The 24,777-nt window shown below is 44.9% G+C and overlaps 1 protein-coding gene across 3 annotated transcripts in view; it reads left to right on the top strand.

Moving 5' to 3' along the window:
* EPM2A (EPM2A glucan phosphatase, laforin) overlaps nt 1–24,524 on the top strand; it is a 180,198-nt gene extending 155,674 nt beyond the window's left edge. Inside the window, exons 4-5 of one of the 3 annotated variants that reach the window (XM_029594030.1) lie at nt 18,748–18,959; nt 23,868–24,524. In XM_029594030.1, the coding sequence (XP_029449890.1) occupies nt 18,748–18,959; nt 23,868–23,882 (227 nt within the window). In that variant the 3' untranslated portion in view covers nt 23,883–24,524. Of the gene's footprint in view, nt 1–18,747; nt 19,086–23,867 lie in introns of those variants that run through there. The other 2 variants (XM_029594028.1, XM_029594029.1) reach the window with 2 other exon arrangements.
* Nucleotides 24,525–24,777: the final 253 nt, after the last annotated feature.

Below are 24,777 nucleotides of genomic sequence, written 5' to 3'. Positions count from 1 at the left end.
AAGATGTGATGCGCTGGCTCCCAAGTGTTCTCCTCAGGACCGCACCCCTCCCAGGCCAGCAGGTATTCCCATCGCCATTTATGAAAACGGACATCAAGAACATCACGAACTTGATAGGTTGAATCGTCCTGAACAGGCGTGTCCATGGGATCAGGAAGTCTACGATGGTACCTGGAGAGAATGAGAGGTTTAAGCAAAGAGACATGAAACACATTGTGGATGCGCATAGAAAAAGGAAGACGTAGTCGGTAAGACACCAAGCCCACTCTTTCTGCAACACGAAAAGGTCCACAGTACTTTGGGGCCAATCTTCGAGATGGAACTCGAAGATGTATATTCTTGGTGCTAAGCCAGACTCGATCACCGGGGAGGAAGACCGGTGCAGGTTGTCGGTGTCGGTCTGCCCACTTCTTAGCCGTGCTTGCCGCCTTGGTGAGCTTGCTTTGGATTGAGACCCAGAGACTGTGCAACCCAGTTATCCTGTCTTTCAGTGGCGAATGTGCGAAGAAAGGTCTTCAGAGAGTGATTGGTGCGTTCCGTTTGCCCATTACTTTGGGGATGGAATGCTGTAGATAAATTAAGTTGCACATCAAACTTTTTACATAATGTCCTCCAGTAGCGGGCTGTGAACTGGGGTCCCCGATCAGAAACTATATCCTGCAGAAGACCATGAATTCAAAAGACGTGTTGTGCGAAGAGCTGGGCCAGTTCTGGTGCAGAAGGTAACTTGGGAAGCGGGACAAAGTGGGCCATCTTGGAGAAACTATTCACGGTTACCCAGATGACTGTGTTCCCTTCAGAAACAGGCAGGTCTACCTCGAAATCCGTGGCGATGTGAGTCCAGGGTTCCACAGGTATGGGCAAAGGTTGCAGCAGACCCCAAGGTTTTCCAGTTTGAGGCTTTTACTTAGCGCAGGTGGGGCATGAACTGACATAAGCACGAACATCTTGCCTCATGCTGTGCCACCAGTAATAGCGATTTAGCAGATCCAGTGTTCTCTTGCGACCAGCATGGCCACCAGTAAGAGAGTCATGGGCCCAAATCAGGACTCTTTTTCGACAGTGCCGCGGAACTACAGTCTTCCCTAGATGACTTACGATCGTACTGGATAAATTGATTCTCGCTGGATCCAGAATATACTGAGGAAGTTCCCCCTCTTCCTCCAGCTCTGAGGTTCGAGATAACGTGTCTGCCCGAACGTTTTTGGATGTGGGCCGGTAGCGAAGCACGAAGTCAAAGCAGTTGAAGAAAAGGGACCAGCGAGCTTGCCTGAGGTTTAAGCATTGCGCTTGACATAGGAACTCCAAGTTCTTGTGGTCCGTATAGACTGTGACAGGATGAGCAGCCCCCTCCAGCCACTGTCTCCATTCTTCAAAAGCCAGCTTGATTGCCAAAAGTTCCTTATCTCCTATACTGTAGTTACATTCAGCGGCAGAGAATTTTTTGGAGAAATAATAGCAGGGTAATAGTTTCTCCTTACTGGTGTTTTGACTGAGAACGGCTCCCACCGCTATGTTGGAAGTGTGCACCTCCACTATAAAAGGACGAAATGGATCTGGGTGACGAAGGCAAGTGTCTAGTAAAAAGGCCTTCTTAAGGTCTTCAAATGCTTGACAGGTCGCTTTCGGCCATTCCACGTTATTGGCCCCTTTTCTAGTGAGGGCAGAGAGTGGTGCCACTCTGAGGGAATAGTGAGGAATGAAGTGTCTATAAAAATTCACAAATCCGAGAAAACGCTGTAAGTCTTTTAATCCTCTTGGGCAAGGCCAATCTTTAATAGCTGCCACTTTCTCGGGATCCATCTGGAACCCAGTTGCCGATACAATATATCCCAAAAAGGGAAGAGACTCCCATTCAAACATGCACTTTTCAAGCTTTGCATACAAGTGGATGACCCTGAGAATTTGCAGCACTTGTCTTATGTGCTGTTGATGCGATTCCAGGTCCCGGGAATAAATTAGACGTCGTCTAAGTATACAATGACTGAATAATGTAGTAAGTCACGAGGCACTTCGTTCATAAGATGTTGGAAGACAGCCGGAGCGTTGCATAGTCTGAACGGCATCACTAGGTTCTCATAATGCCCGTCCCTGGTATTAAAGGCAGTCTTCCACTCGTCTCCAGGACGAATCCGAATCAAGTTGTAAGCACCCCGCAGATCCAGCTTGGTGAAGATCCTGGCTCCTTGTAATCTGTCTAAGAATTCAGGAATTAACGGAAGAGGGTAGCGATCTCACTTAGTAATGGCGTTAAGGCCTCTATAGTCGATGCATGGCCTTAGAGAGCCATCCTTCTTTCCTACAAAGAAGAAACCCGCCCCCACAGGTGACTTGGAGGGTCTGATGAACCCTCTAGCGAGGTTCTCGGCAATGTACTCTGACATGGCTCATGTCTCCGGCAGGGACAAGGGGTTCACCCTACCTCGAGGTGGCATGGTCCTGGGTAACAGTTCTATCGCACAGTCGAAAGGACGATGCTGTGGCAGGATCTCAGCTTTCTTTTTGGAAAATACATCTGCAAAGTCCGCGTAGGGCGCAGGAGGTGAAACGGAAGTGTGCAGCAGGGAGATGCATGGTGCGCATGGGACTTTGAGACAATTAGTGAAGCAAAAGGAGCTCCATTTCGCAATCTGTAAAGTGTCCCAATGGATGCCTGGAGAATGTTGCTGTAACCATGGTAATCCCAGTACTACGGGGTGGACTGCTTTTTCCAGGATCAGGAAGGAAATCTCTTCAGAGTGCAAGACTCCAGTACGGTGAGAGGAACCATTGAGGTTGAGATACTTCCTGGCAGGACTGTCCCACGGATAGAATTGATCCATAATGGAGGGTCACGTGGAAAAATGGGAATTCGAAGTTGTTGCACCAGATCAGACAAAATAAAATTCCCACCTGCCCCAGAGTCAATGAAGGCAAGTGTCTCAAAAGATCCACCAGGGTATTCCCAGGTAATAGGAACAGTACATTGAGGAGCAGAGTTAACGCAGCCTAGGAGCAGCTCCCCGGTACATCCTAGGCTATGGCGTTTTCCGGATGCTCTTTACATTGGGCTAGAAAGTGACCCTTGTTGCCACAATAGAGATACAAGCCCAAGGTTTGGCGACATCGCCTCTCCTCCGCAGACAACGGAGTGCATCCCAACTGCATGGGCTTTTCCGCTGACACTTCGGGGTGCGCTTCTCCTTGACTCGATGCAGACATCATGGGTCTAGAAAACACAGGAGCTAACGACACTGTTCGTCGAAGCAAACGCCCCTCCTTTGCCCTCTGCTGTAAGCGGCGGTCAATTCGCCCAGCCAAGTCAATTACCCCATTGATATTGTCAGGGATATCCCGGGCTGCCAACTCGTCCTTGATACGTGCCGACAGGCCCTCCAGAAAGACTCCTCACAGACTATCCTCTCGCAACCCTACTTCTAGGGCGAGAGTACGGAATTCAATTGCGTAATTTGCCAAGGAGCGGGGGATCCCTGTCGTAACTGTAAAGCTCCGATGTTGCTGTGGACAAGCATGCGGGTTCATCAAAGGCTTGTTTGAAGCTGATTACAAACTGTTGCAAATTGTTCAGTAGAGGGTCACTTCGTTCCCACATGGGTGAGGCCCAAGTCAGCGCCTTCCCATCTAGCAGAGACAGGATGTACACCACTTTTACGGAGTTGGTAGGGAACTGATTGGGTAGGAGAGAGAACCTGATGTAACATTGGTTCAAGAACCCTCTGCAACCTTTAGCCTCCCCAGAGTAGTGAGAAGGAGCAGGTAGCTGAATTGGCGTGTTCACACTCACCACAGGAGCAGGAAGTGGCACCAGGGGAGGTTCTGGAGGCGTGGTATCCAAGCGGTTTGCCATGCGTTCGATGGTGGTAGCAAGCACGTCCAGGCAATGTTGCTGCTGCTGCAAGTTCTGAGCCATTCCGGGGATGGCCTGAAGATCAGAGATGTCCGCCGGGTCCATGGCCTTCCAAACTGTTGCGGACGGAATGGTGGACCCTTGGACCGGCCTGGCGGAGTGGGGTGGATGAATAAGAGAACTCCGTGGAGTTGGAATAGGCCAGAAGGCAGAGTCAGGACGGACATGGAGCCGAAGTCTTCACCCTGGAAGCCCGAGGTCCCCCCAGGAGGAGCCTGTGAGGACCCGGGCCGCTGGGACTTAGGTGACGGCAGCGAGGCTGGAAGCGAAGGTAGAGCCTTCACCCTGGAAGCCCGAGATTCCCCCGGGAGGAGCCCATGAGGACCCGGACCGCTGGGACTTAGGTGACGGCAGTGAGCTGAAGAGAAGACAAACCAGAAGTCAGGGCAGGCGGCAGAGATGGAGAGTCGGAAGCAAGCCGGAGTCAGGAACCAGAGAAGCAAGCCAAGAGGAATCCGGAACCAGGAACCGTGGACCAGAGCAGAAGCGGGATCAGGAGCCACGAAGGAACCGGAGCTGGAACTGAAGCAGGAACAGGAACAGAAGATCCGGAGCTGGAACTGAAGCGGGACCAGGAACTGGAACAAACTGAAGATCCAAGCAGAGATGAAGGCAGGGAAGCAGGAAGACAGCAACTAACTACCCAAGGCAGGGAACCTCGTAAATCCCTGCCGGCGAAAAGGTAAGTCTCGCGACCGCCAGCTAACTCTGAATATTGGAGTTAGCCAGATAACTAAACACAAGAGAGAGAGAGAGAGAGACTATTTATAAGGCATTCATAGTAGTCAACTATTTATATCTCTATGGGAGGGCCAGCTAATAGCTCGAGGTGAGGTGTTGGTGGTGGTTTAAGAGTGAAGAAAGTCTCACAAAGATGATTTCTACTATGTTCTCTCGCCCTAACTTGATGGTACCCTAGGATACCCTCACTCCAAATGAAGTCAAATCTTCACCAAGGTATACTGTGTGGTTTGTATGTCTCACTCTGCAAGTAAAACTGGCCCCTAAACCCTAAACCACCACCTCACTTCGAACTATTAGCTGAACCTCTTATAGTGATATAAATAGTTGACTACTGTGACAGCCTCCCTAGAGGCTCTCTCCCTCTCCGTATCTCTTTCCCTCCCCTCCCCGTGATCAAAATGCAATCTTTGGCACAAATTGCATTATGGCTGTTTCAGGCATATCATACAGCTTAATACCAGGAAAACAGGTGTAGTTGTTTCCAGTGTTAAAAACATGCATTAGGCTATCGACAGTGCGCTATTGCCTCTCATTTTAATTAATCCCTCCCCTTCAAAAAGTTTACATTCACGCTATGCGGTAGCGCAATTAACGTATGCATTATGGCGTTAACACATGCGTTAACGTGTTATCATGTGTGTTAACGCCAATAACACATTTGGATGAATGACCAAATATTCACTTAGCTGACTAACTTCTGAGTTAGCCGGCTAAATGCTTTTGAATATGGACTTCATAGTTATTAATTATTATTCAAAAGTATGCACATAAGTGTGAGCTCCTCCTCTAGGAATGCCTCTTCTCACTGCAGGTAAAGTGACGTGTTATGGCACTACATGTGTTAGTAATTTATTTCTTTCTTTCACAGCATGCTTTTATTTTTGTTCATTACAGGTAGCAGCTACCCTTGGATTAATTTGCAGTGTTGTGCTTCTTTTTTGCATGCTGATGCTTTGCATCCTTAAATTAATTTATTGATGAGAAGAGAGTCCCTTGATTGTCATTGTCCTCCAAAGCCTGTTCAAGCTTGATCTGGATGCATGTTCTGAGTTATTTCAGAGAATGTCATGTCAGAGAGCGCCGACCTGTTAATGCTGTGAAATGTGGGTGGCACAGGGCTCTTTTCAAAGGGATTTCCATTTTATACATGGCAATCACTTTGTCTGAAAATTGTCCACCCTGTGTAGTGGTAAAATTGGTTCCTGTAGGTGTATACTTTAACACATGCCTTATATGTAGAGACATTCCCAGGACAGGCTTAGGTCATAAGAGAAGACGTTTCAATCAGAAAAAAGTATCCACAGTAAAAGAGGTGCAAATCTCTGTGGGTACTTATTCCTTGGACAATTTTGGAAGTGAAACTATGTGCATAAAGGTGAATTTTCAAAGAGTTGCGTGCGTACAGATCAGCACATATTCTCATACATGCTATTTCAGGGGTGGCTAACCTGTGGCTCGGGAGTCTCTTGTGGCTCTTTCATGTGCAAAATGTGGTGCATGCCCTTCTGGCCACATGGCAACAGAGTAGTATTGCAGAGGACAGAGGGGCGGGATTAGAGTGGGAAGCACACACCACAGAGCAGAGCAGAGAAGGGCCATTCTTCTCCAGCTTCGCTTCGCCTCGCCTCCCCTTCCCTCTCCCTCCTGAATTGACAGCGGTGCTGGTTGCTGCAAAGAAGTAAAGAAGGGGCTGGAGCAGGGATCAGAGGGTTTTCTCCAATTACCCCATGCTCTACTACTTCCCGCCCCCACCCCACATCTGCATTCAGCAGTAGAGGAGACAATCAGCTCCCTGTTCTAGTCCTTCCCATCCTGTCGAACCCCACCTGCTGCCTGGAGTAGAAAGGTCTTCTCTGGTCTGCTGTCTGGAAAGGACAGGAGTATATACAGCCCCAGGCCCAGCATCTCCTTGTCCTCCTGAGCCTTGGGATTTAGATGACAGCAGCGGGGAGGAGGGAACCACTCAGAGCTCCAGTTAGGCCAGAATGATCTGTAGCAAGGGAAAGGAGAGAATGTTGAAAGGGGGTGAATGCAGCTGATGAATGTTAGGGGGAGCAGTGCATAAAGCGGATGTTGGGGGAAGGGTGGAAGGAGAAGCGGTGCAAGATGGGGCTGAATGCTCCTGAGGGCAATGGCATAAAAAGGGGTGTACAGACCCCCTGGTCTCCACTAATTGGACCTAGCTCCTAGCCCCAGAGGCAGCTTGTGAGTGATGATCTTCAGATCCACAAGGGGGGGGGGGGGTTATCCCTAGTTAGAGGGGGGCAGTGTTTTTTCATTTAAGTGAGGGAGGGAGTATTTCTTTGTGCTCTCTGAGTTAGGCCCCGACCTAGCCCAATAACTTTCCCATGCCAGTACTTTCTGCTAAAGGCTGGAGGGAAGGAGGATTGGAGAAAGGTGGTTTCGTCTGTTTTAATAATTTTGGGACTTTTCAGATCTGTATTTTCTGGGAGGCAGAAATCCCCTCTCAGGAGTGCAGGAGGACTTTGCCTATCTTTCTTAACCAGCTAAGAGGGGTTTGTGAGACCACCACATGAGTCCTGTTTTGATTAAACTTATACTGTCTGTTGGGAAGGAAGTGTGTTTTCTGCCCCCTTCTTTCCCAGGATTGTCAAGATCTGCTTCCAGGAAAGACCTTTCTCCCAGAAGGGTCCCCCAATAATTGAACCAGGAAGAAAGAAAAAAGGACCGCTGGAGACCCCCAATCAGAGTCCCCAACCCTGAAGGCAGGTCCAAAGACAGGCTAGAGCTCAGGACATGCAACGTGGACCTCAAGTACTATGGGGCACCAGGGACCCTACACACAGCTGGGACACCCCGGCCACGTTGGGATATTCACTCTTCCAAAACAGAGGGAACCAATGGCCCAACTCCCCACGCTGAGGGATACTTACTCAGGAGAAAAATTGCAAATATCTTGTACTCTAAAGTTTCTACCAAACCTGGATATAAATGGACTTTAATTTTTCTAGAGCAAGAACCTCAATAATAATAAAAAAAAACAAACAAACAAATAATAGGTTCAAAAATAGGTTCCATCTTTTATAAAAATAAAAAGATGAAAACAATTATTGTCAATGCCTTATGAAACACAGCATCAGATCATTCACAAGTGCCAAAGTTCAATCTACTGTCTCTTGCCATGTAATGGGCTGCAAACAGTGTCAGATATCAGGCACTCAATATTTTCATTCATCTGCTGGTCTTACTCAAAAAAACTGTGCAAACCTAATATATTCACTAACGGCCTGATTTTAAAAGGGAGAAAGAGCTGCCAGAAGGGTTGCCTGATCTTAGGACTCCCCTAACTGGTTCATCAGCAGGGTAAGGTTGTTCAGTGGGCTCAGGACAATGCCCCCGGGCCTTGGCATAGATTCTTCAGCCTTTTCTTGGCTGGAATTTTTTCAGGGACTGCAGTCTTTTCTTCAAACACAGCCCTCGGACCCAGCCAACCTTATCCAATCACAGACAGTGAAGTCCCATGTGCCTGGTGCTGCAGGTAAGTATCGGAGTACACCTGGAGCCAATTTTTCCATGATAAGGATCAAGATGGCATGGATGATGAGGCTGATCCTTTTTCCCTGGAGGATGGGGAGATTCCTTTGGTATTGGAACCTTATAGAACTATCTTGCGATTCTTTCATAGAGATGAGTTACCAGATCTTATTTCCCAAACACTGAAGATGCTGGGAGGACCTGGGACTGAATCAATGTCTGAGTCAAAGAAAAATCCCATTCTGGTTTCATTGTGTAAAGCCTCATGTTTCTTTCCAATTATGGAGGCTATTCAAAAATTAATTGATCTTGAATGGGACGCCCTGGAAGCAAATTTTAAAAGGGGATGAGACTTGGATGGACTGCACCCCCTGAATCTGGTTGCAAGAGAACAATTGTGTTTTCTGAAGGTGGATGCGCTTGTCTGTGCCATTACCAAGCAAATTACTATTCCGGTTGAAGGGGGAATGGCTTTGAAGGATGCTCAGAATAAAAGAATTGAGATTATCCTTAAGCAAGCCTTTGAGGCAATGGCAATGACCTTGCAGATAGTTTCTTGTTGTTACCTGGTAGCTTGCTCTTGTTTGCTGCTCTCTCAGGAGGTTGATAAGTCTGGTGTAAATTCCAGGGCAGTGATGGAACCAGCAACCGCCTTTTGGCAGATGCGGGCTGTGATTTGGTCCACACTTCAGCCAGCGGTGTGGCTTCAGTAGTTGTGGCTAGGCATCACTGTGGCTGAGAAATTGGCCGGCCAATTCAACCTTGAAGTCTAACCTTACGAAGTTGCCATTTAAAGGCTCGCTCTTGTTTGGGAATGAGATGGAGAAAATGGTCAATAAGTGGGATGAGTCACCGATTCCTCGATTACCAGAGGATAAGAAACAAGCTCCGTGTTCCTTTAGCTCCAGAGGTCATATTAGGGGGTTTCAGTGTTCTTGGCCCTACAAAGTAGCAGCCTTTCAGAAGACTCGACCTTTGATCTAATCCTTTCATCCCAGGCAACCTAGACAGGGAGCAGGCTCAAGTAGTGGAGCACCCCAAGCTTCCCAATGAAGGTGTGCTGACCCACTTCTGGGAACAGGAGATAGGAGGTTGTCTCTCTCTTTTTTATCGGAGATGGCTCAAGATCACTACAGACCAGTGGGTTCTGGAGGTGATACGAGAGGACTATGTGCTGGAGTTTCGCAGTGTTCCTCGGGATGTGTTCATGGTGTCTCCCTGCAACTCTCCGCAGAAGTGGCAGGCAATGGAGTATACATTGTCCAACTCCTCAGCCTGCGGGCTGTGGTTCCAGTTCCCAATTCTCAAGAAAATATGGGCCAATATTCCATTTATTTCATTGTGCCAAAGAAGGAGGGCTCATTTAGTCCCATTCTGGATCTCAAAGGAGTCAATCATTATTTGCATGTGACTCATTTTTGCATTGAAACCTTGCGCTCAGTGATAATGGTAGTACAGTCAAGGGAGTTCCTGATGTCTCTGGATTTGTCTGAGGCATATTTGCAATAACGATTTTTACATTTCGCAGTTTTGAGGCAACATTATCAATTTCAAGCATTTCCTTTTGGTTTGGCCACCATGCCCAGAACATTTTCCAAGGTCATGATAGTGGAGGCAGTGGAGTTGAGAAAGGATGGGGTCCTGGGACATCCGTATTTGGATGATTGGATGATTCAGGCCAAGCGTCTGGAAGAGAGCCTCCGGGTCTTGTGCAAGATGATCTACTTGTTGCAGGAGTTAGGTTGGGTTCGTGAACCAGGCCAAGAGCCAATCTCTAGACATTTCAGTCACTAGAGTATCTCAGTACTCAATTCGACACAGCACAGGGCAGGTTATTTTTGCTGGAGAGCCATATTCAGAAGCTGATGGCACAGGTGCATCTATTGACAAAGATAATACGCCCAACAGTGTGGTCCTATCTGCAGGTGGTTGGATTGATGGTGGCAACCTTGGAGGTGGTGCAGTGGGTGAGGGCACATATGCATTTCTCTTCAGTGCACTCTGCTGTCTCGTTGGAGCCCACAGTCTCAAGACTATTTGATTTGTTTCCACCTGCGAATGGAAATTTGCACTCAACTGCAGTGGTAGTTAAAAGTGCATCACCTAAGGAAGGGGGTTTCTCTAAGTTCACCATACTGGCTCATACTCATGACAGATGCAAGCCTCCAAGGCTGGGAGCTCACTGTCAGGAACTGACAGTGCAGGGGCACTGGAATGCAGAAGAGTCTCTCTGGAACATCAACCGACTGGAAGCCCGGGCGATCTGGTTGACATGCTTGCAGTTCTGTGACAGGTTGCAGTGTCAAGCGGTCCAGATAATGTCAGATAATGCAACAAAATAGCCTACATCAATTGGCAGGGAGGAGCAAAGAGCCAGAAAGTGTCACAGGAAATACACCAGTTTATGGAATGGGGTGGAAGTGCATCTTCAGGAGATCTCAGCTTTGCACATTGCTGGAAAAGACAACATAAGAGCAGATTTTCTCAGCAGGCAGTATCTGGACCCAAGAGAGTGGGAATTGTCAGACTAGGCATTTCAGTTAATAATGGATCACTGGGGTCTGCTGTTTCTGGACCTGCTGGTGACTTTTTGCAAAGCGAAGATTCTTCAATTCTTCAGTCGCAGGAGAGATCCAAAGTCTTTGGGCATTGATGCTTTTGTGCAGGAATGGCCAGAGGACAAGCTGCTATATGCCTTTCCCCCCATGGTCCATGTTGTGCAAAATGGTTCGGAGGGTCGAAGTCATAGAGAGATAGTGCTTCTGGTGGTACCAGACTGGCCCAGGAGACCATGGTATGCAGATCTGCAAAGGCTCCTAGTAGATTCCCCCCTCTGGTTTCCAGCAAAGAGGGATCTGTTACGGCAGGGACCTGTGCTTCACGAAGATCCAACTCAATTTTGTCTTATGATATGGCCCTTGAGAGGGCTCACTTGCTGAAGCATGGATATTCTATTTCGGTGATTGCCACCTTGCTACGAAGCGTAAAGTTTTCCACCTCTTTAGCTTATGTGCGGGTTTGGCGAGTGTTTGAGACTTGATGTGAAGATCGAGAGGCTCTTCCTTGTTCGGATCAGATCCCACTCATTTAGAAATTATTGCAGGATGGTTTGAATAAAGGATTGGCCCCTAATTCATTAAAGGTACAGGTAGCGGCTCTTGCCTTTTTCAGAGGTCATATGAATGGTGGACCCTTGTCAGCTCATCCAGATGTAACCATTTCTTTGAAGGAGTGAAACATGTTCATCCTCCCTTCCAGTTACCTGTACCCTTGTGAAGTCTCAATCTGGTTTTGGATTTTGTAGCAGGCCCTACATTTCAACCAATTCTTTGCAGTTACTGACCTTGAAAAAGGTGTTTCTTGTGGTGATTTGTTGTAGAATATCCGAGCTACAGGCCTTATCCTGCCATGAGCCATTTCTCAGATTTTCACTTGAATCAGTCCATTTCTCTGCCATCTCTGGATAGAGAGAGAGAGATGCAGAGGAATATTGCCTATTGCGACCTTTGGATGTTAAGAGACATATCGTAAGGTATCAGGAGGTTTCTAAACCTCTCAGAAAGACGGATCGCCTGTTTGTCCTTCACTATGGAGGTAAACAGGGTGAGCTGGCTTTGCAGGCTACTTAGGTTGCTGGATTAAGGACTAAGGAGGTAGTCACGGCCGCGTATGTGGATGCTGAGCAGCTGTTACCTAGTCAGGTTAGAGCTCATTCCACTAGGGCTCAGTCAGAATCATGGACAGAGGTTAGATTCTTATCTCCCATTGACATTTGCTGAGCAGCGACGTGGTTCTCCTTACACACCTTTTCCAGATATTATCATGTGGCTGTGCAGTCCTGGGAAGACCCAGCCTTTGCACGTGTGGTTTTGACTAGACCGCGGGCAGCCTCCCACCCTATTCGGGAGTAGCTTGGGTATATCCCACTGGTTCTAGATTCATATGTCTAGATGCTAAGAAATGAGAAATTACTACTTACCTGATAATTTACTTTTCTTTAGGATAGACAGATGAATCCAGCTTCCCACCCTTGGCTGCCGAATAATTGTGCTATGGTCCTCCTGCATGGCTATGTGGTCCTAGGTTACTGGTAAGTGCTAATCCAGTCCCTAGACTAGTATTAATACATTCTTTGTCTGAGCTCAGTGTTTTCTGTTGGCTGAGTGCTAGAATGGTTATCTGTTAATCAAGTTTTGTTAGTCTGTCAACAGTTGGCTTTTGCAGAGAATACTGAAGGGCTGATGTCACTGCAGGGGTATGTATAGTATGATGTCAGCTTTGCTCCATCTTCATCTGCTGGTAGAGGTACATAACCCACTGGTTATGGATTAATCTATCTTAAAGAAAAGGAAATCATCAGGTAAGTAATAATTTCTCAATATCATACTCAAGTTATAAAATACAGGAGTATATTTTCACACATTCATATACATGTGTATTTGGGTGCACACCTGCAGCAAAGCGAGCAGCTTGAAAAGTACCCCCATTGTTGACCTAACCAAATTACAGTGACTGGGCATCTCAGTGTCAAATTGAGTGGAGCATTTCCATTCTTTTAACTGTACTTTATTCTCTTCTATTACCAGCTGCATGCTTTAATGAGCATATAATGTTAGAGTGCAATAACTCTGTATAAGTGTAGAGTTTTGCAATATGAAGCATCAGGGAGGTAGATTCATAAACAACATTCAAAAATGTTTCTTCACAGGTGCATGCATGGAATGGGCTCTGGGAGGAGGGAGTGGAGATAAAAATGTAATGGAATTTTTTAAAGCTTGGAATAAGCACAGAAGGTTCCTTATGGCAAAGGAGAATAGTGAAGAAACACTAGAGTAGCCTGCATAAACTAACTACAATTCAAAAACAGCAGTCTGCATTAGGTGGCAAGAAGTTATTGGGTTAAGAAGCATGGGATGAAGGTCACAATCCTAAACAGCAGTCTGTATGACTGTATTGGCCTTCAAAGATGGATTGGGTGACCTGTATACAGGATTGGCCCTTCCATTAGGTAAACTAGGTGGTTAACTGGAGCACCAAAATATGGAGTGTGTGTAGGGGGGGGGAAACAAAATCTCAGAACCCTCTGGGTGCCACCTACCCACTTTCAGCGAAAGCACTGGCATGGCACCATGTGCAGACATTTTGTAAATTTACAGACTGGCATGTCCCAATTTCTAATCTCATGCATTGTGCAATGAGCGGTCACAGCATCAGATGTGCTGGCCTGTGAGTTTTAAATTGTGGTGGTAGCACTGGACCAGTGGAGGAGCTTATCAAACCAGTGGCCAAAGACTGCAGGAGATTCCACCCTCCCCCTCTCCACAGCCACTGACAGAGCCCAACCTGCTAATGCGTGAAGCTCTCAGGAGGCCTGGGACTTCTGGCAGATTCCATCCCAACAGTGGCTGAAGATTGTGGGAGGAGGTCTATAGCTGCAGCAGTTGGGGAAGGGAGAGAGAAATTAATGCTGAGGAAATGTGTGTGTGGGGGGGTGGAGTAAGAGAGTATTGGGCAGGTGGAGCTGGTAAAAAAAAAAAAAAAGGTGGTAAGGAGAGAGAAAGAGAAGGTGGTGGGTGGGGAGATTATGCAGAGCTAGTGGGGTGTGCTGGGCAAGTGGTGAAATGGAGAGACAGAGAGAAGGTGCTGAGTGAGTGGCAGGATAGAGAAACAGATGCTGGCAGGTTGAGGGTGGGATGGAGAGAGAGATGATGCTGGGCACTGCGGAAAGAGGAGAAAGGGATTGGGGCAGGGAGCTAAGGGAAGAGAGAGGAGGATGCTATTGAGGGTGGGGGAGCAGGAGAAGAAGAGAAAAAAAGATGCTGTCAGCAGGGGGGGGGGGTGCAGAGCGAGGATGCTGGGCAGAATGGACAGGGGACAAAGGGTGGTGGATGCTGGGCAGAGGGTGAAGGAAGAAAAAGGGGTATGCTGTGCCAGAAATATTGCAGCCAAGAAGGAAGCAGTATTTTGAATGAAGCTACCAATGCCGGTATGAGGGAGCGCTGTGCTGGAGCTTCATCTGGTGTGGAAGCGTGTGTGTGTTGGGGGGGATGCACAAATCGGAAGATTCACTTAGGTCACCCGCATAGAAGGACCATGGTTACAAGACAAACTTCACTGAGCACAGGGAGGCTAGATTTGTTTGGATAACATTCTCACTAATTTTAGTGGCTGTGGGGGATTATTACAAAACCTGATGATAATCTCTGCCATACTTTTCATCTCCCTCTATGCCTTGTGCATCAGAATGATGAAATCCATGGAAAAGTAATTTTTCCTTCACTTTCTCCTAGGCTCAGATCACTGACTTAATTGTCTACCTGAATTAGGCCTATCTTATGTTCAGCATTGGCGCTACTGCCCCAATTCAGGACCCTTTCCCTGGCTGCCATTCCCTGGAATTCCTGCTCTGCGGGTATTGGCTCCTCCCTTCCAACTTGCTTTTCGTGACTATTCCTCTACTCCGGCCTTCCACCTCTGCCATTCCCTTTCATACCTGCTTGTATCCAGAGGCCCCATGCGCACTGCACCACATGCAAAAGGAGCCACTATTGAGTTGTGTTTACAGTCCCAAAGATAAGGCATTTCCTGCCTCTCTCTCTGCCATAGCTCTGCTGGGTAGAAGGGGAGTTGCATTTCTATCTCGCTGTAAGGAATCAGGTAGGCGAGAATAAGGTAAAAGTAAAATAATATGTTTATTGATATACAATCTTAACAATTCTAAGTATCTAAGCACTAAAATATACAGTTCTAAGCATTAAAAATATTGCTAAGCATATACATCTGTATTCGTGCACAGTATTTCGGCCAATACTCACTACACCCTTTTAATCATCAGCCTGGCAAGGAGAGAGCGCATCACAGGCGAAAAAGGGGTCTTCACTTGGTACGTCTACAAAGGATAAACATCACTTTGCATTTCTGCAAAGGAAAAACATCACTTTGCATTTCTGCAAAGGAACTCTCTCAGTTTGTCAGGCACAGCTACTTGTCTTTTATAGCCTAATATAAACAAGTGTGCGTGCCGAATTACTCTGTGTTTATGTTAGGACAGGATTACTCACTTATCTGTTTATGTTCTCAGAATCAGACCTCGGCCAGCAGTCCCAGTCCATACCATGCATTCCAGACTCAAGGATGGTTTAGTCATCCTACTCTGTGCTGTATGTCAAACATGCTGAGCTGATTCTGCAGTTTCCCTTACACTCGCTGTGTTGCTTGCCTCCTTTTCTTCTTTTTGGCCCAGCACTATGCAAGCAAAAAATAAAATTCTGCCAGGCCCAAATGGGACTGGATATCAAGAGGGAAGAACAGTTTCACCTCTGGACTCTTTGCCACTAGCTCGTTCCCTTTCTTTTTATTTTATTGCTATCCCAGTGTTACCACTACCACAGCTGGAGGCAGAGACCTACTGGCTGTGCACCCTGCTGTCCTGGAAAATATAGGCTGATGTCAGGAAAATAAGGAAGAAGGTCTCTGCCTCCACCCTAGCAATGAGCGAGTATATTCCCATATGTCTTGACTGGTCTGCAGGACAAAGAGAAAGTTCACTTTGAAAGTTTGGGGTAAACTCTACATATAAACGTTACATGCAAGCTTTACCCAAGCACGCACAGTTATATAATTACCCTCAGAGAGTAATCTTCAAAAGGCTTTCTGCAAGTAAAATAGTGTTTTACATGCAGAAATGGCCTTTCACAAAATTGCCAGACTGATATGCCTACATGGACTGAGCAAAAGTGTTCCTGGATTGAGAGTTGGGTAGATTTGGTGAAATAATTTTCAAAGCCAATGTGCATATGTTATTAAATGGCTGCGAACATGTGCGCCCGCGCGGCTGTTTAAATGTTACCATCCCCAGTCCTATTCTGACCTTGCCCACTTTCAACGTCAATGTGCCTTATGCATATATTTGCTGGCGTTTATATACACAAAATTACCCCCATCGAGGACAGCCATCTAGCCATCTTCCACAAACCACTTCTTCAAATCATCAGCTCTTGCTCTATATTCACTGACAGAAGAACAGAGCCTATGGAGCCAAACAACTGACTCACTGGTAGGCTCAGTTTCAAAGATGTATTGTGACAACTGGAAAAATGGAAAAAATTGTTACTACCGGCTTTCTAAAAATTGTAGTAACGAATCCTGAATCAGATTAGGAAATAAAAAAAAAATGAAATTGTATTACAATCTTGTTCCAGTGAAAAATGTAAATTACTGACAAAAAGATTTAGCCGGCAATGAAAATCATGCAATTCAGAAATTGAGCCAGACCAAGTAAAAAAAAAAAAAAAATCATCATCAGTGCAATACCTCCAAGGTAAAAAAATAAAATAAAATAAACTAGAAGAATAAAGGCAAGTTTCTTAAAAAGCTGTAACATAAAGGTTTTCCATATCAGGGGCCATGGTTACCACCAAGGCAATACCCATGGACGGTAACTTTCATACAAGTGTGCGGGTACCCAACATGTGCTGAAACCTTACATCCTGCACGCAAGCACGTGTGCATGTACGTGTGATCCTAATTTTAAGCATGGATGCGAACAGCTGGGAATAGTCAGCATTTACACACACAAGTGAGTCAAGTTTAAAAGATGCGCGCGAAGGAAATGACCAGTTTCACCAGTTTGTCCAGTCTATTTCTAAGTCATCAAGACCCCCCTCCAGTACTTTAGCTTGCACTCCCCCCCCCCCCCAGTTTGCAAAGACCCCCTCAAGCACTTCATATGTAGATAAAAATAGTTTTATTCAGACCTAAACCTGATCAATAGCAGAAATACATTTGCACAGAAATGAACCGGACATGCGCCTCATTCGCTGCATTACATATGTGCATATCTTTTGTCCCCGCCCTGGAACGTCCATGCCCCACCCCCATTCCGCCTCTGTGATATTTGTGTATCACTACTTTGAGCATATGTGAGAGGTTTATAAACTTGGTCGGAGACCCACAAGTGCTAGATGCGCACTTCTGCGCTTTTTGCTGCATGCATCTCTTTCAAAATTCACCTTTTAACTTGTTAACATTTAAATAAAAAAGAGTCCAAAAATAAGAAATAATTCTTGAGCGATTAATTCTTGAATAATTTGCTCTAGAGAACGAATGTAATCCAATGGACCATGTTCATGGTCTATGCAAACGTTTATCTCATGTTTAAGGCAAAAATCATACAATACAACAGATGTTTCATGATGTAGGCATCAGTGGACTAAAGTGCTTTAATGCCAGCACAAGCCTTAAGGGGCATTAAACGTTCTGTTAGAATAAGCAAGTTAGATTTACAAGTATTGATAGTGCTTTAGGGGGGAATATTTCAAAAGCATTTATATGCGTAAAAGGGCTTTTTGAAAATTACCCAGGAGTAATGCATAGAAGCAATTCTTGTATACTTTTCCACATGCTACAAAGATGTGTTCCTGGGATGGGGCAGTATTCTTGTGGACATTTACACCTGTGTGCCTGCATTGTGCTAAGGTATGTGCGGTTCCACTAATTTTCAAGGTGGACCTACGCACATAAGTCCACTTTGAAAATTAGAGCTGAAGTCCACATATACAAAATACACGCAAACCTTCGCCTCCCACAGGGTGTTATAAAATTGGGCTCCAAATATGTATAACTTAGTTTCTGGGAGTAATGCAATATTTATGCTATTGTGATAATCGGATGCAAAACTATACAAAATGGCTTATTACCCACTAGCATATAGAAAAATAATGCATGCTAAAACATGCAAAATTTAACATAGATCCATTGATGCAATAAATTTTAATGCTTATTGTGAGGGAGTGTACAGGGAGCTCCCTCAGACCACCTAAAGGGGCCGGCCACAGCTATTTGGCCTGGACCTCCTTAAGTCGCAACCCAGCAAAGGATTCTGGGCCCAGGGAGGATCCCTTTAGCCTAGCATAAGAAGGCAGGGCCTTGAAGAATTAGGGAGGCCCTGAGGAGCAGGTAGGCAGGCAGTCAGCCTACACTAAAACCTGCTGTGTGTGATGTCTCTGTGCTACTTGAACTTTAAGGTGAGCTGCATCATTTGTTTGCTACTTTGCTTTGCACTCCATTTTTTCACTGTAAATAAATTGCACAAAATTAAACAGCCAGAGTCTACCTCCTTATTCCTTCTGGCTGTTTTCAAGCCACTATTGCCCAAGTTACTACATTCACATAGAATTGTTTTTGAAGAAGTGGACTATAAGATTGTGAATAAATAAATAAATAAATGTATATGCCCTTAACATGGACTGTTAACACAAGATAATTATTGAGCATTAATAACTGATTCATTTAGTACATTGACCTCATAGTTCATTTTATGGTGAATGTGTTAAAAATAATATCTGTTTCTGCCTATTTCTTCTTGGACATAGATGCCATCAACAAAACTATTACTTTTTTATATGCTATATTTTATGACTACACACTTGAGAAATACAGTAAATTCAGAAGGACCTCAAGATTTGCAGCCTCCTTCAATATCTCTCTGCAGAGTCTAATTTCTGATATGATAGTGCAAAGAATACTAGAAGACTTTGTTAGCATTGTTTTCTTTTTGCAGTGTACACAATATATTGCTTATACCTTATGTTTCCTTACAGGTAGAGTACGGATGTTGCCACAGGCTGTCTATCTCTTGTATGGGTTGCTAGAGAATGGGCACACGGTCTATGTTCATTGCAATGCTGGAGTGGGCAGATCCACAGCTGCTGTGTGCGGATTTCTAATGTATGTGATGGGGTGGAGCCTCAGGAAGGTGCAGTACTTTGTCACCTCCAAGCGAGCTGCTATCTACCTGGACGAGGAAGCCCTGGTACGTGCTGAAGAAGACTTTCATCAGAAATTTGGACACCTCCGTTCCTCAACATGCAGAGTGTAAAGAATTATTCTAAATATGAAATTGAAAAATGTATCAAATCTAAAGACCATTTTAATTATTGATGATTTCTAGGTTTTGTTTTGCTTACAGGCACATCTATTTATTTATATACTATATGTACATAGACTTTTTAATATAATCTTTTGTTCTGAAAAAATAATAATATTAGCCTATTCAGTAAGCTACGCTAACTCATTAATGCGCTATAAACAGCATTCACTGTACATTAAAATTTGCTAGCACAGCAATATTGGAAATAACACATGGAGCTTACAAGTTCCAAGTGTTATTTTCAGGTCCCCACTAGACCATCAGGATTTGAAATAAACATTGGGGAGAGTCCAGGGGTGGAAGGGGAGATCCTGGGTGGGGGGGGGGGGGGGGGGACAGGGCTCGGAGGCTTTAAATTCAATTTCATTTTTCCAGTGGGTTGAAGTGCAAGGGGGGTTTGGGAGAGGGGGGTGGGGCCCATTAAAATTCCAGATGTCATGGATGGGGCCATGTGGCCTCTTTAAAACATGGTGGTTCCAGGATAGGGGCTGCAATAGTCCATTACCATGGCGGGAAATGCATAGAAAAACTACCATGGGGTTCATCAAACTCTGCTACTTGGTACCATATTTTAGTAAATCCTGCAATAGTATTTCACACGGTACAAATACTTCGCTTTAGTAAATAGGCTCCATTATTTTCAAGATTACAATAAGATTGATTTATACAGCATCCTGCATCCCAACATGATTCTAATGCACTTCACAATTTAGAACTTCAGATGAAACCACCCCTGGAGTTATGGGCTAGCAATACGTTTCTGGTACCCAGACTACATGAAATCTTCCATGGGGATGGAGAAAGAACAATAAAGTTACCCAATTACAGTTGGGTAATTGAGGCACAGAAAAATAGAGTGATTTCCTGCCATTTTGTCTGTAAATTGGTAACTGAAAACAGTCCACCATTTAGCCAGCTAAAAGTACTCATGAGGGGGGGGGAGGGAGCAACAATGCACATGCTTTTAGCCACAGTAGAATTAGGATTTCTTGGGGGCATGTTTAATTGGGGGAGGGGGGGAATAAACACATAGAGGGGCAGATTTTCAAAGGGGTATGCACGTTAGATATGCACGTATCCCCAGAAACCTGCCCCAAGTTCCCCCTGTGCGCGCCGAGCCTTTGTTGAATAGGCTCGGCGGCGTGCGCAAGTCCCGGGACGTGCGTAAGTCCCGGGGCTCTCCTGGGAGTCGTGTCGGGGGCGTGCCGCGGCGGTGCATCATCAGGGGGCGGGGCTGCAGGCATGGTTCCGGCCTGGGGGCATTTCGGGGGTGTGGCCAAGGCCTCCGGTGGCCAGCCGTGTGCGCACAAGTTACGCCTGCCTCGGGCAGGCGTAACTTGTCCAACAAAGGTGGGGGGGGGGGGTTAGATACGGTTGGGGAGGTGGGTTAGGGAGGGGAAGGGAGGGGAAGGTGCGGGGGGTGGAAGGAAAGTTCCCTCTGAGGCCACTCCAATTTCGGAGTGGCCTCAGAGGGAACGGAGGCAGGCTGCGCGGCTCAGTACGCATAGGCTGCCGATTTTGGGCAGCTTTGTGCACGCTGACCCAGGATTTTAAAAGATACGCACGGCTATGCATGTATCTATTAAAATCCAGCGTACTTTTGTTTGCGCCGGTCACGCGAACAAATGTACGCGCGGGCGCAGTTTTTTAAAATCTACCCCAGAATGTATTTTCAAATTTAAACATGTTATTTCCAAAGGAAAATGTACTTGCAGAAAATGCAGCTGCAAATCTCTGATACTTTTTCCAAGACAATTTTCAAAGGGAATGCATGCTCGTACTTTTTGCTTTGAAAATTGGTGCAAAGCCTATAGGTAAATGTATCTCCAGATCAAAGGGATTACTTAGCCTTAGGTATCTTCTGTGCAAAATAAGGGAAATAAATGTCCTCAGGTGGAGAATGGTTTCATTCTAGTTGTGTAGAGAGTTCTGGAGGGTATTTCTTTTTAGGACTACTCTTAATAGAAGATACAGAGTCCACTGATTCCTTGAACTTTGAGTCCTCAAGGTCAAGAGGACCAAGAGTGCACCGTCCCAGTCATGGGTCCAAGTCTGATATCAAGCCTGCCTGGTTTTGAGGAAAACAGTAATTGGTGCTGATTCCTGTTCTAACTTATCCATCTTGAGCTTAGGTGTGGTCAGAACCAAGGCTGGTATACAGTGATGAGCCAGTGATTGTGCCGATGTGTGAACAAAGATGTACTGAGAAGAAGGTCAGTTGATGCATCCATCAATGTTAAGGCTCATGATATGTAAGCCTTGGTGCATCTGGCATAATGTTTGAGTACCTTAATGATCATCCTGTCCAACTAGGCCTAAAACATTGCAATAGACAACACCAGGGCACGTCTCATAGGTTACTGAAAGGCCTTCAAGGCTTTCTCAGGATGTTTCTCAAAACTCATACACTGGTCCTTGGGAAACGATTGCAGGTCAGCCTTCAGAGTGCAGGAAAGTTCCATAACATCCAAGGTTTTGGAGTCCTGTCTTGAGGAGTTGTACCAGTAGATTGAAGCCTCTGTTAGAGCCTCAACTTATTTGTTTTCACTCCTGGTTTAACTCTTTCAAGTCTGACAAAAGCAAGGAGACAGAGATATGCTCAGGCTTATCTTTGGAGTCAGGCACCAATGAGGCAAAGTACCTCTTTAGGAAGACCTAGACAGTAGTGCAACCATGGTTGGCTTCTTTGACACTGTGTTCAGACTTTGAGGCCCAGCTTCTTACTGCACTTAGCCTCATGAAAAAGTAGGCATGATCTTTTCCTGCCAAGCACAAACCACTCTTACTGAACTCCTTGAGCAGATTCCACAACCAAATACACTGTAGACGTTGATACACTCTGATTGTATTTGATTGACATCTGAATGCAGGTTGGGGACCTCTTGAAATTGCCTGTTTGCTTCTTTACAATTTTCAAGAGAATTGACAAAGCAAAATGAAACACTGAAGAAGAAATTTTCTTAAAAACAAATGTGCTGAGAAGAAAAAATTACATCTGGGTGGGTCCATGGCCACATGGCCCTGCCGAGGAGGGGGGGGGGGGGGGGGAACCCATGGTTTACCAGCAGTGGGCAAGAACTGCAGAAAGTAAATACAACTTTTAATTGCCAAGAACCTGACTGGGCAACTAAGAAACTAAATAGCCAGAGCACTAAGATGCCAAAATACATGAAAAATGAGAATTTCAACCTGGTCAGCAGTATTTATTCTGAAGCAAACCTTTGAAAAAAAAAAATCAGTCTATTATCTTCATGCAAAAAAATAAATTAAACAGAATAAAATAAATACCGAAATAAAAAGATGAACACCTAAAAACAAAAGCTAAATTCCTTAAAGATAATTGTTACCTCATTCTTTATGGGTTTTTTTGTGGTGGCATCATCCTATATTGGAGAAGTTGAAAAGACTCTCAGTGAAACCATGAGATGGGACAGATGGCTATTAAGAAACAGGCCAATACAGAACAGTGCGCTCAGCTGAGCGCTATTAGCCCTTATACTGAAAGGGGTAATAGCGTGTGGAAAACGCACGGCCAACCCCCCCCCCCCCCCCCAAAACTAATAGGGCTCATCACATGCAAATGCATGTTGATGAGCCTATTAGTTAGTACCCGCAATACAGAAAGTAATGCCTGCCAAAGGCAGGAGTTAATTTCAGACAGCAGCGGGCAAGTGTACAGAAAAGCAGAAAAAAACTGCTTTTCTGTACACCCTCTGACTTAATATCATAGCGATATTAAGTCGGAGGCCCCCCCCCCCAAAAAAAAAAACTGCCCGCGCCCACGGGTTGGAAAACGGATGCTCAACTTTGCCGGCATCCGTTTTCCGAACCCTTGGCTGTCAGCGGGCTCAACAACCGATGCCGGTAAAATTAAGCGTCGGCTGTTACGTGCGTAGCCTATGAAAATCTGCCCCTTTACTGTACTTTGAAAATCATCCCCAAGAACACATACAAACTAGCCCACACATCGCCTCTTGGCAAAGTGTAACTCGTGCGTGTGGAATTTATATACATACTTTTTAAAATCAAAAGCATATGTGTGCATCCAAACTCTACCTTAATGCTGCCTCTCGGAATGCCTCTTTTTTGTGTGCATAAGAATATGTTCAAAATTACTTTACATATACAAATCCCTGGCAGTTTTATAACAACCTACTTACTGTATATGCGTAAACCCGTGTTTTATGCACATGAATAATTTTGGAAATTCACCACTTTAGCACTCTAAAAAGACATAGTGGTATTACTGACCAGCTGTAGGGTAGATGGCCTGGCATCACTTTCCTTGCAGCTGAATTGCAAGACAGTTACCAGAAATCTGGGAAGAGACGGCACAAAATTTGTATTCAAGTGATAGATATACATAGGTATTATTACCACTGAAGTAGAGTTGAGTAAACTGGAACATCAGGAGACAGAGTAACTTGGCTTGATGTTATAGAAGAATGGGGTAATAAATGGCATTCAAACTCATGCCACAGGACATCTCATGATTCATAGTTGATTTCTCTGAACTGTGGACAGCACATCCATCTTAAATTGTAATAGTATTCCTGATACCTTTCTTTTTTTTTCTGATTTGAATTGCATTCTCTTTGTTTTGTGGAAACTTACTCTTTTTATCTCACAAAATAACAGACCTCTGGCAGTGCTTTCAAGCAGCGCCAGCACGATTGGTTAGATTCTGCAAAATATCAACTTACCTTGTCTTGATTCTGTTGCATCATCTTTTGATCTTATTCCTAGGTCTTCATTCTTTTGTTCTAAAATATATTTTTCTTTTGTTTTCAGATTGTTTTGGAATAAAAATTGTGTGTGCAGCACCCACTGTTTTTAAAATCTGTTTCTGCATCCACTCTGCAATTCTGCATGTTGTAATCCCGCTTTATATATATATCAGTGTGCGATGTCCTGATGAAGAGCAAGACAGCAACATTCAGATTTATTTAGACTCATATATATACTAGTCGATGTGGCTACACTGGAGGAGCTTTCAGAATAGGGTGATCCAGTCCCGGTTTTATCCAACTGCAAGCAAGGACCTGTACCTTGCTTTTTTAATAGTGACTGAAATAAGGAAATCAAAATTTCAAGTCCCTGCATGAAATAGGGTAAAACCAGAAATGGATCAACCTGCCCAGAAATTTGAAGCCTGTTGGAACACCCACTTCAGAAACTTTAAACAACAGTTTAGCAAGAATTAAATACAAATGAAAATGAGAGGTTTTACTGACTTGGTTTTTAACAGCCAAAATCAATTATGTAGAAAAAATGGGCTATCATTTTCAGGATATGGCTGATGGTAATGAAGTGCTAAATAGTGTTCCTTGTGATGTTCCCTAAATTATAAGGAAGCATATCATCATATAATTCATGTATATTACAGCAAGCAATATATATTATCTGATTGTAAAATACAATTCATGCATAAAACACTTTTTCATGCTCTTTTGCCTTGTTCTTTCTTCAGTCACCCTCGTATTTTCATGCCTGTCACAAAGTGCAGGCAGGACACTGACTTTATTTATTTATTTGTTTAAAATATTTATTAAACATGTATCTACAATTCTAAGCAGTATACAAATTTAATATCCATAATTATAATACATAAAACAAAGGTGTTATTCACATAAATAAAACAGACATAAAAAAATAACATATCATTTCCCTACTTCTTCAAGAATTGTCGGCCATCAAATGT

This window comes from Rhinatrema bivittatum, chromosome 3 (assembly GCF_901001135.1).
Source record: "Rhinatrema bivittatum chromosome 3, aRhiBiv1.1, whole genome shotgun sequence".
NCBI classification, from domain to species: domain Eukaryota; kingdom Metazoa; phylum Chordata; class Amphibia; order Gymnophiona; family Rhinatrematidae; genus Rhinatrema; species Rhinatrema bivittatum.
The sequence above is the reverse complement of the archived record's forward strand: the minus strand, read 5'-3'. Positions and strand labels throughout refer to the sequence as shown.